The sequence below is a fragment of the Procambarus clarkii genome, chromosome 62 (genome assembly GCF_040958095.1).
Source record: "Procambarus clarkii isolate CNS0578487 chromosome 62, FALCON_Pclarkii_2.0, whole genome shotgun sequence".
Lineage (NCBI taxonomy): Eukaryota > Metazoa > Arthropoda > Malacostraca > Decapoda > Cambaridae > Procambarus > Procambarus clarkii.
This window is the reverse complement of record NC_091211.1, coordinates 16586823-16599098: the sequence shown is the minus strand read 5'-3', so window position 1 is coordinate 16599098 and position 12276 is coordinate 16586823. Positions and strand designations below refer to the sequence as shown.

At 40.0% G+C, this 12276-nt stretch overlaps 1 protein-coding gene across 5 annotated transcripts in view; it reads left to right on the top strand.

The window, feature by feature from the left end:
• LOC123766440 (uncharacterized) overlaps positions 1-11138 on the top strand; it is a 40586-nt gene extending 29448 nt beyond the window's left edge. For 4 of the 5 annotated variants that reach the window (XM_045755550.2, XM_069308214.1, XM_069308215.1 and 1 more), the window contains 2 exons: positions 3634-3869; positions 7094-11138. In XM_045755550.2, the coding sequence (XP_045611506.2) occupies positions 3634-3869; positions 7094-7278 (421 nt within the window). In that variant the 3' untranslated portion in view covers positions 7279-11138. Of the gene's footprint in view, positions 1-3633; positions 3870-7093 lie in introns of those variants that run through there. The other variant, XM_045755551.2, reaches the window with a different exon arrangement.
• Positions 11139-12276: the final 1138 nt, after the last annotated feature.

The following is a 12276-nucleotide window of genomic DNA, read 5'->3' as shown; positions in this document are numbered from 1 at the left end:
AAAACCAGCATAGATTTAGAAATGGAAAATTGTGCCTGACAAACATGATTTTTATGACAAGGTTATTAAAATAAGATTGGAAAAGGTAGTTTAGTTCATTTATTATGCACCCTATGCCCATCTTGTAGGCGTTAGTGGAAAGAGTTAGAGGCACATAATGGGCTCAGGGACTGAACCCCACAATTCATTTAGCTAAGCAAGTTACAATCTTGATGAGCTAGTTACAAAATTCAATACACATCGTCATATCATCAATGGGTTCGAGATCAACCACAAGTTCAGTTTCTAAATTAAACAACGGACATGTGTGGAGAGCTAGTGTGACAATATGTTTGTCCTGCACACCGCCCCCCATCCAGTGGGCAGCGGTGGATAGGTTACAATCACTTATTTGCTACCTACAGTTAGCAAACTGGGGATATTTGGCTAAAATTTCTGGTAGCAGATCATTTTCAATGAAATTTACACATCTCTTGACCATTTGTTATAGAATTGTCTCTGAATTCACGTATCTTTTCGCACTCCATCACATAGTGACGGAGGGTGTGCGAATAATTTTGTTGACAATTTACTTTTGGTCAGGTCTACATCTGCAGATAATGAGAATTCCCAGAGATACTTGTAACAGTCTAAGCCGAGCAGTAGTAACATCTAAAAGTCTGCTGATTTTATTGGATGATCCATAGATGTGTGGCTCCTCTTGCATGATGGTATGATGATAGAGAGAATTACTGGTGTCGATTTCACTTTGCCTCAGATCTACAAGATTTTGTTGAAGTTCTTAGTGTACTATTGCTCTCAGACTGCTTATTGACAATCCAAGGTTATACTCAATTTCTCCTTTAAAGGCAGATTCTTTGACTAACTCATCAGCTCTGTCATGTATTCGGAGGCACTACGGGCTCACCATAGCCCGTGCTACTTGGAACTTTTTGTTTCAGGTAGCGAATCTTAAACAACAATACTAATAATAATTCGGAGGCCAACATGAGAGGAAGTCCACTTGAAATGGACTCTTACCCTCATTAATAATGTTGTTGTGTTTGTGTCTAGCTTCAGACACGAGCATGTTACAGTTATGTCTTAGAGTTAAGAGCAATTAAGGATGATAGTCACTTACAATTAATGTATCAAGTTTGGAGACTGTACACATTTCAGTGCAAGAAGCAAGGCAAATAGTTCGGTCTGAAGGGTAGAGGCCCAGTTGTTTATACGGACTCCCCACTCAAAATATAAGCCATCCCCCATTGTCAGGACAACTGCACTTCCAGCTGCATCCATGGTGCGGTGTAGGGAACCATAAGTGTATATGATTTAAGAGCGAGTGAGTGATCTGTGGACAGAGCATCAATATGGCTTAAGGCATTGAGCTTTGCTTCAAGACGAAGCTTAGGCTGATCTTTAATTTGCTTCTTGGGTGGAAAGGGAGGGATTAAAATTGGGAAGAGTGTAATCTCCCACGGTGCAGGAAAGTGCCATTGTTGTCTCTTGGTATAAATGACAAATCTGATACATTCTGATTTCAGTTCCAGTTTTAGTTATCCATTTGGAACAATGTTGACCTTCAATAAAGACATTCTGGAGGGCTTCTGTGCAAGGGTTAGGATGAGTTAGCCTAAGCATTTTTATACCATTTTGACAGTTAATTTCAGTAACACGATCAACAACGCTCGAAATATTAAGTTCCTTTCTTATGTTAAGTATCTTTGTGGTACGAGGGCATCCAAGGATTATCGTCAAGGCTTCGTTCTGCAATTTTTCAAGCCCTCCAAGCTTTCTTTCAGGTATCAAAGCAAGCCGAGGTGCAGCGTAATCCACTAAAGATCTGATGTATGCAAGGTACATAATTTTGACAATTCTGACATTAGTATCATAGCCTGAGTGATAACCCTGCAACAGCCTTGAGAGCCTCTTTATACTGACGACAGAGTCTTAATACAACAGGACTATACAGTGGCACCTCAATGCCAAGGTATTTGAATCTGTTTACATAGTCAAGCTGGGAACCATCAGACTGTTGCATCTTGCGAACAGCTCCTCTCTGCCTAGTTGGGCGCCGATTATTTTCTTTGTTTTCTCTGCTGAGATGACTAAACCTAGGTACTGACATGAGTCTAATACAGAGTTAAGTGTGTTCTGCGTGCTAGCATACCCAGTGGTATGTATCATTATATCAGTTAATTATCATCATAAATATCATGGGTTCGTATCCTGGCCGGGGAGGATTTACTGGGCGCAAATCCTTAACTGTAGCCTCTGTTTAACTCAACAGTAAAATGTGTACTTGGTTGTAACAACGATTCTTCGCGGCGGGGATCGTATTCCAGGGACCTGCCCGAAACACTATGCGTACTAGTGGCTGTACAAGAATGTAACAACTCTTGTATATCTCAAAAAAACCCAGCATAGCTCAGTGCACGTTGTGCAACGTTCCACATAGCTATGTGGACGTTGGGTTTGCTCGGTACAGAGTTTAATAGCGTGTTTATTAAGATATTAAATAAGGTAGGACTGAGGACACCTCCCTGCGGGGTACCTAGTTCGAAGTCTCTTGTTATACTCCTATGCCCCTGGAAAAATACAGATGACTTCCTGTAGGATAAGTAACACCTGATCCAACCAAAAAAGCCGACCACCAATATTAATTCTCGCAAGCTCACTGAAGATAACATGTTGATTTGCAATATCAAAGGCAGATTTGAGATCTAGGAAGGTGGTATATGACTTTTCAGTGTGAAGAGTAAGAAAGGTGGTGATGCAATGATGCACACTCCTTCCATGCATGAAGCCATGTATATGGGGGAGATAGCATGGTTCTTATTCTATGGAGGAGACGGTTTAGGATTATTCTCTAGAGTGTTTTGCAAATGCTACTAGTAAGGGAAATTCGGTGGAACGCATTATCTTGATTTAGCTTGGGAATTTGAGTGATTATACTGTTGGTACGTAGTCTTGTATATAGTCACTAGAGTCTTAAAAGTACCTTACTGGCTATTATTTGTTGTAATTACATCAAACCTTTGGTTACAGAAATCCAATATTGGCTGTCTTTTAGTAAAGGCTTTCAGGTTAACACAAATTTACTGGCCAATGAAACTACAAAATCTGTTATTCAGACTTTTCCCTGGTCTTACGATCTGTTCCCTTCGCACATTACTAACCAATCATACACTGTACTTTATTAAGGAGATGGAGAGAAGTGGTAAGTTTAGTGACTAATAAACTTTGTGCTGTTAAACGTGTTTCAAAAGGGAGGATTTTTTTATATTTTTTAATTTTGTTTTTACGTACATTGAACATGCCTCTTACCGTCTTAACCATTTACGATTTGACATTTGTAATTGAATGTCTTAATTTTCAGGATGATGCGTAACTATGTTTATCAATTATTTCTTTACAAGAATTCTCACTAAATACTCTGCTTAATGAATCTGACTCCTTTCATATAAATAACCATATGTCCTTATGCTTGTATTGGCACCCTTAATAGCCTTTAATTACATTTGATAAAGTTGTACATCGAAGTGCTATGTATGTTGCTCAGCATATATAACTTCATTTGATATCCGAAAAAAAAGTTTGTGAAAGTGTTCTTAACAGAAGAAATCCTCAAATATCTTTACCCACTTCCAGGGCTTTTCAGAAAAAGGAGAATCCCGTAGCCTACAAACTTAACTGGAAGTATTTTAACGATGACCTAATATCCCAGAATGCAGAATCCCTGAAGTTACCGGAGTACCTGTGGGCACTCAAACACACTCGCAGACCCACAAAACCCATCAAGGCCACCCCGGGGACTGTCAAGACTCTTTACGACATGGACCACGTCAGGGGAGTCTACTCTCATGCCCCACTACTGTGCATCACAGGTAATCTCCTCCAGCTCTCCTAACCTATTCCTGAAGGCTTGATAAGTCAGTTGTCTGGAGTTCAGTGGATCCCAACGGGAAGCTCCTGAATGTATAGGTCCACGAGTTTGTATTTTTTAATATATAAAGATTTTACTCGAGTCCACTTCCTAATGGCCTCGAAGGGGTTGGATACATCCCCTATCATTCCACATTTTATATATTTGAATTTTTAACTGAAGTAATGTCTTCGCATTTAGTTTCGGTAGGTAAGCTGTTCTATGGGTTTATAGCCTTTGTGTGAAAAAAAGCATCTCATGTTTTCTGTCATACACTGTTAATCTTAATGCTGTTACCCTTTGTATGTGTTATATTTGACATTTTAAAGAAGTCTGGATTAATATCCTCAGACTTGATCCGCATTATAAAGATCTTGATGAGATCGACTCTGTTATGTCTGGTTTGCAGTGCTAGTCCTGTGACCCTTGACTGATCCTGGTATGAGAGTGGAAGTAGTTCTGGGATTTTGGTCGCTGTGTTTAACTTCAAAGCCGTTTTGAAGGCGAAGTCTTCGTGCATGGATATAATAGTTCAAATGAGGCTGCACCAAAGACTTGTACAGTTGAGTAACCACTTTTTTTCTTTGAAGTCAAAAGTCCTTTCGACTTTGAAAACTTTTCGTCGACGTTTCACTGCAGCTCCTACTTGTGCAACTTTAAATGGCTGGTGGATCATTGCTGCTTAGGTACTTTTCTTTATCAGTCTGCTGCATGGTAGTGCTAAGGAAGTTGTGATGTGCATTGTTTTGCCCTATAGGCAAGATCTTTTATTTGTCAATATTTAAAAGCATTCAGCCCGTCCTCCTAAGGTTTCCCAACGTCAAAAAATTGTCGTACTAAAGTGCCCTTATCCTAACCTACAGAGGACCCAAAACAGAAAACGGGACAGTGTGTCAATTTTGCGAGCTGCTACCATTTTCTAGGACAGTACGACAATTTTTGGCCTTAGGTAGAGAATACGTCAAAATGTATCAAAATACGTCAAAAGTTCAGTTAGGACAGGTTGAAGCCTTTGCCAGTCTATTGACCATTTGTGGAGTTCATGTGGAGATATCTTTGTAGGGCCTCAATATACTTTTCACTTTCTACTTGACAATTTTAGTGTCTTCAAATTTGATGATGCGATTTGTAGTATTGTCTTTTGTCAATAAGAATGATATAAAGGGTTAGCCGCAAGCTGGAGCCTTGTGGTACTCCACTCGCCACATTCTTCCAGTCAAAATAATTCCATTTAGGACACCCTTTTGTTTTGTTTTGGGCACTGTTTTACTATTCTAGTATTTTGCTTTTATTTAATGGTTAAGTAGTTTCATTGCAAGTCAAAAGACTAGCAAAGAAATGACCTTATCAAAGCTTGAGTGAAGTCAGTGTGTGCAACACCTGGAAGTCTCTTATTTGAAAAGTTGTTTACCGTTTGCAAGAAAGTGAGCAGGTTCGTAAGGCAAGATTTGTGTTTTAACAAAATCATATTGATGTTTTTTTTTGTGCACAGAGGTGGTGAATGAATCCCTTCCTTAGGATTATCTATATGAGCTTGCAGGTGTGCGGTTAGGCTTACTGGTCGATACTTTTCTGCAAAGCTCTTTCTGCATTTTTTTTAAATGGGGGCGACATTTACTGCCGATCTAGGGGAAACTTGCTCCTGATAGAGATTTTCGGAAAAGAAGTTTAAATGGCAGAGTGTCTTTCGGCCAGTTTCTTTACGATTTTGGATTAAATTCTTTCCACATTTAAGGGTTTTAGATTCATTTAATTTGTCAGCGCTCGTCTTGATCATTTCTCACGCTATGGGAAATATCCCTTAAAATGCTGTCACCTTAGAGGGGCTGTCATATACTGTGTGATAAAGAAGTCCTGTACTAGGTCAAGGAATTTTTCTCCGTCCAATTGTGATGTTAGATTCACCCAATTTATTGTCTCATCATTAAAGTCCCTCATTATAAGAGATTAGGCTTCAGCCACAGTATTGATCACATTCTGCACATCTTTTAATGTTCTATGGTGTTGGTGTTTCTGTAAGGAAACAGATGAAGAGTTATCCTTACATTCACCCGTTGTGTGCCTGCTTGTCGCTTTTGTGTGCTTAGTTCTGCCTCACTCAGTCAAGGACTTCGTCCTCTCATTATTATTAGGAGAGACTTATTCTTTCCTCTCAGGATTATTATTATTATTAATCATCTTAAATCATCTGCCCTCGTCTTGTCTTATGCTTATCATATCTTTTGATCCGCGTTTCTTAAAACATTTAGTTTGTCTTGATTCTTTGTGTTTCTTAGGCAGGTTCACTGTAAGGTCTGGGGATATGTAAATACGTAAACCCATCCTTACATTTTGGTTTATGGGTATTTCTTATCTTCTGTAATAGCAACTTCTGATGGCTATGTGTACCAAGTTTGCTTCAGACTTGCCTAACACCTTTACTTAGGAAATGTCTAGATCATCCACTTCGCCTATAAATGTTTAGATCCTCCCTCGTGTTAGGGAGATATTCGACTTCCTATCCGGGTGCTACGTTGTATGTATACGGCTTGATTATGCGAATGTGATAGGGCTTGATAATGGTCCAGGACGGACCGAAACGTTGTCGTTCCTCCATCTTCAGTTGTGTGGTTTGGTCACCAACAGCCACGTTATTGCGACAGATCGTCTGCACGTTGTGTGTACCTTCCGTGCCAGTGGCCATCATCTTTCACATTGTTATCCGATTATCTTCATGCTCTCACTTTCCCGAACTGAAGCGAATGTAAGAACTTGACAGGTTTTCTATGCATTGTCTACACCACTATCATTAACCAAGTCAGCAACCATTAAACTTGCCTTTACTGCCCTACATAAATGACACTTAAGTTGTGAAGCTGTGCCGGACATTTGGCTGTTACATTTAGCCCATCATCAAAACAATGGTCATTGTGGTTCAAAATACAGTATATGAATCAAATATATAGTGACATAATCAACGCAAGTCAACATTTGACTTATAGCTTAGGATAGAGGATGGGTTGACTCCTTTATTTGCCCTGCTGGCAAATTCCCCTCCCTGCATGATAATACTAGTAACAAAATCAATATTCCCCTTAAAATTCAGAGTCCAGTACTTAGGATATTAAAATTTTGTTCCTTAATTATAAATTTAGCTTACAATCTCTTGGCATTATCATGAGGCGTTGACATTTCCTCGTGTTTCAGATAAGTGCAAAGTGCATACAGTGGACACCTCCGTGGCCTACCTCGGTCACTATAAGTACAGCTGTGGTGATGCGTGCAAAGCGCCCGACTCTACAGTGGACGAGCCGGTCCTGCTCAGATACAAGGACCCAGTAGCAACGGCAGTGACTCAGGTGATACAAAAACTTCAACTTATTAATGCATAAAGTTCTGGGTACTTTCTGAACACATCAACTACTGATGAAGTGCCACAAGGGAAGGGGGACCCTCCAGTATGGTCCTTGGTGCTACAGTTATGGAAGACCTTGCTTTTCCTCATCCTTCCTTGAGGGGCCCTACATTATTTCCCCTTCCTGAGGAGGGGTCCACACTATCCCCTTCCTGAGGAGGGGCCCTACATTATCCTTCTTCCAGCCCATTCTTAGAGTAAATCCATTACAAGACCTCAGTCTTGTAGTCTATTTGTAAATTGGCAAGTGACCCTTTGTCCTAAATGGAGAATGTTCTCAAGTTATAACTTGATTGTATTATAAATCGTTGGGTTAAAATATAACAAGTATAAGGTAAACTTGATGTATTGGAAACTGTGTGAAGAATTTGGTTTTCTTTAAATGAAATTCTAGGGTATACACATAGTTTTCAAGTTCCATAATTCACACACTGAGGATAATCCACTATATTAACGTAACTAAACATAATGAAACGTCAACTTAACCTATCCTAACCATTGATAGGGAGTAGATAATAGCACTCACCACGTAGTGGTTTTGAAGTCAATACCTCTAGGATATTGACTTCAAAGTCAATATCTCTCTGAGGACATGTTGCCCGCTGATCCCCACGTAAGAGGGGATCAGCGGGATCCCCCTCGTCACAAGGGGATCCCACTCGTCACAAGGGGATCCCCCTTGTGACGAGGGGGCTCACATACGACTCCCTGGGGTCAGTGGGCGTCGCCTCGGATTTCCCCTCCCTCGTCTAGTGTTGTATGTGCTAAATAAGTGACAGTCCATGTCACTTCACTCCGATTTTGGGCAAATTTTCTGGCATACACTTCGATGTTGATGCCATTTGGTACACTTATAGATCTCGGTGAGAGAAATAGTTGTTTTGTCTCGCATTGAAATTGAAATTGAAATTGAAATAAGTTTATTGAGGTAAAATACACACAAAGGGATGAGGTAGCTCAAGCTATTCTCACCCCGTTCAGTACAACGTGTTAATATATACATAGACACACATCATTTGTAGCTACAACGGTTCTGGAGATCCGAGGCCTTGAATTTAACAAAATGGGTAAATTTTCCATGATGGGGCTCCTATGGCACATAATTTAAATACCATTTTGAAGATCTTGAGGGGCTCTCCAACCTTTATTCTATGCATATTTTAAATCAGGGTTCAAATAAAATTAACCTTTAATTTAAAATTTTGAAATTGGAAATTTTGAATACACAGGGTTGACGTCATTAATTTGACGTCAACCCTGTGTTTTCAACTCGATGAAATACTTGGTATAAATGTGTGTGTTAGTATATACAGTATAACTTTCTAGGGTGTTCTCTTAGTTTAGGAACTACATGCTATTGGACCTTAGTTGGGTCCATTACAATTAATGTATCTCCTAAACTAAGGAAAATGAAAATTTGCTATACGCATTTATACCAATTATTGCATTGTTTGACAAAACAAAGATCAGGTTGACATCGAATGACCTCTCCAAGGTCAAAAGATTAAATTGTCAGCTTTATTTGAACCGTGACCGAAAATATGCATAGAATAAAAGCTCAGAGTCACGCATCTGTCGAAAATGTAAACCTGGGCCAGGATTAAACAAGCATGTCTTCGGCGGCTTTGTTTACATTTATGAAACAGTTTACAAACCTCGAAACCTCGCAATCAAATCATCATCATAAGAGAAAGGGTTTTCATCATAAAAGGGCCTCCTAGTGCTTCGAGCTCAAACTGTGTAATTAATGTAAGCAAAGCCGCCAAAGATTGAGAGATGTATACAAATCAAATCAATTGTCAATTCGGGTAAAAATACATACAAGATAAGTTACAAACATAATGTTGGATTTCTAGATAGAGCTAGTACATACAGTGCCCAAAGCCACTAATATGCACAGCGTTTCGGGCAAGGTGTGGAGAAAAACACTTACTTATAAAAACACTTAGACTTAAACTTAATACTAATTGAGATCAAAGCATAAATTGAGTTGAAAAAGGGAAAAATGGGGGGGGGGGGGAAGAAAATCGTAAATCGTGCCGTAAATCAGTAGTTGCACAAGTTGGTCATCAAACAGTATTGTTTGAAAATAGCAAGACATGTGTTGACATTAAGGGGGGGGGGGTTAAGGTAGGTTACACGGAGTTCGTTAGATAGTACTTAGTTTTTCTCTTAAACTGGTTGAGAGAGGTACAGACTTTGACGTGATCGGGAAGGTCAATCTCTTCCCATATCGGGAAGGTATGGGTCATATAGGTTGGTAAGTAGGTGGGGGTAACAAGGCTTAATGAATCGGGCACCTGGTTCCTCTACCTCTGCGGACATGTCATGACCTCATGCTCCACAGCATCACTGGAATCCATAGCCTGGCCAAAATCAATACCCGCCAAACACACACCGAAACTACGACGTTGGTACAACGTTCGAACAAGTTTTAACACCACCTAACCAGTTATAACAACCAATATATCAAGTTGTAACAACGTTCTAATACGTCATAAACACATTAAGCCAAGATGTAACAACTTTATTACAAGTTGTAACAAGCGGAAAATAGAGACAGTTTCGGTTTGTGTTTCCAGGGTACTTGTCTAGGGTTAAGTAAAAGGCTAGGAAAAATACTCCAGTTTACTGCGGCATATAACATAGGTCACGTAAAAATAATAATAAACTACAGTTCTCTACAATTCATACTGTCATATTATCCAGCTTCTTAAAACTCTTCAAAATCATCAACATGCCTTAATCTGCACAACCTTGGGACTAGCTGACACCTGGCTCGAGCCTCGAGCAGTGGTACACTAGCCTGGAGCAGTGGTACACTAGCCTGGAGCAGTGGTACACTAGCCTCGAGCAGTGGTACACTAGCCTGGAGCAGTGGTACACTAGCCTGGAGCAGTGGTACACTAGCCTGGAGCAGTGGTACACTAGCCTGGAGCAGTGGTACACTAGCCTGGAGCAGTGGTACACTAGCCTGGAGCAGTGGTACACTAGCCTCGAGCAGTGGTACACTAGCCTCTAGTATGCTGCAAACACAATTACAGGATGGTGGTGTCACACTCATTAATTAGTAGGGTTGAGGAATCGATATCTTATCGAAGCACAATAGCATCAATTAAGATCCTCGGGTACCCACCTCAATATGTATACATAAAACCACCTGGCACAAATGATGTACATCGGTGGAAATTATCCAAGACAGATACTACAACATAATATTATATATATTAGTAGTAAATAAACACAAAAGGGCGCGTAAAGCAAGAGCTGGACATCACACGTCCGTCCGTCTGAGAAATCAAAGATTTTGTTTAAATTTTGCCCCGAGGGGCGAGTTTATTGGGCAGCGGCACTCCTCTAGTGACGCCTCAGGGCCGGCGGCCGCTTGACACATTATTTCCAACTCGGGAAGTCAACACCGATGCTTAACCTTCAAATCTCACAAGCTTATATCAAACCATTTACCAATCAATAACTCCTAGATCATACAGTACTGAATAAGTATTTAAATATACAACCTTACATGAAAACAGTCACTGAATCAATACATAAGAGATACATAAGACAGTATATAATGATGTATAAAAAATAATTAACAGAATTCATATCTACAAGATATGGTAACACTGGCGGAGACGGTAAGCCAAGGGGGAAGGGGGAGGAGGAGGGTTTCAGGGAGAATTTCAAAGACGTTACCGGTCAACCGTTAATACATAGGTATAAATGAATATAAACAAGCATCATATACCAACATAATTACTAAAACCTTGCCTCTGTGGTCTCGGATACTTTTGATATTGTTCGCCTTATGCGTTATTTTTTTTAGATATATACAAGAGTTGTTACATTGTTGTAGAGCCACTAGTACGCGTAGCGTTTCGGGCAGGTCCCTGGAATACGATCCCCGCCGCGAAGAATCGTTGTTACAACCAAGTACACATTTTACTGTTGAGTTAAACAGAGGCTACAGTTAGGATTTGCGCCCAGTAAATCCTCCCCGGCCAGGATACGAACCCATGACAAAGCGCTCGCCGAACGCCAGGCTTCCTGTTCTTCCAGGCTTTCTGTTCTCGTCTTGGCATCCTTGGTGATATTTAGCGCCCTCTGATTATCCCGCACATTTGATGGTGCTACACAACCTTCCAGGTTTGGTGCCTTCTTTTTGATAATTACTTGCTTGCCTCTGTGGTATAAATCTCACAATACCAGAATATCAGTTTACCATCCTCATATCGGTTAACAACATGGCAAGAGCTAATGCATTGAACAGTAATGAAATTTATATATCACAGTATACATGCTAGTCATACCAATCAATATCTACATGTATCTATATGTATACATTCTACATCGTAATACGCATAGCATGTCATGTACAACAATACATAGAATTTCATACTAGACATAATGGTATTTTGCAACATACAGAACATTAGGCTTCTGCTATTTTTTATACTTCCAATATCTCCACAAATACATGGCACAAACTTTTGGTAATATGTGATTCTATGCTAATCGGCCTGGATATCATTATACAACATTAACTCATCATACACCAGCCACAGTATGATCATACGTGTGTGTGTGTATGTATGTATTCATAACAGGCAGGTTACATGGAGTTTATTAGGTAGTACTTAGTTTTTCTCTTAAACTGGTCGAGAGAGGTACAGCCTTTGATGTGATTGGGAAGGTCAATCCCTTCCCATTTCTGGATGATATGGCAACCCGTCCTCTTAAAAATAACGTCACTTTTCGCTGGTATGCGCGCTATGGCCAAATTTGGACGTAATTTGAAATGAAATCGACTCACAAAAGTGACGTTCTGTTCCGTTTTCTGTTTGAGTCGTCCGGCTTACTCTGCAAGGTTAAGAGGCAACTTTCCATTAACGTTTTTCAAACCGTTTTGGAACTTTGAGACTTTCCTGCCCACCTAACCTATCAGAGGACCCTTAACTTACTGTTGCTGAAAAAA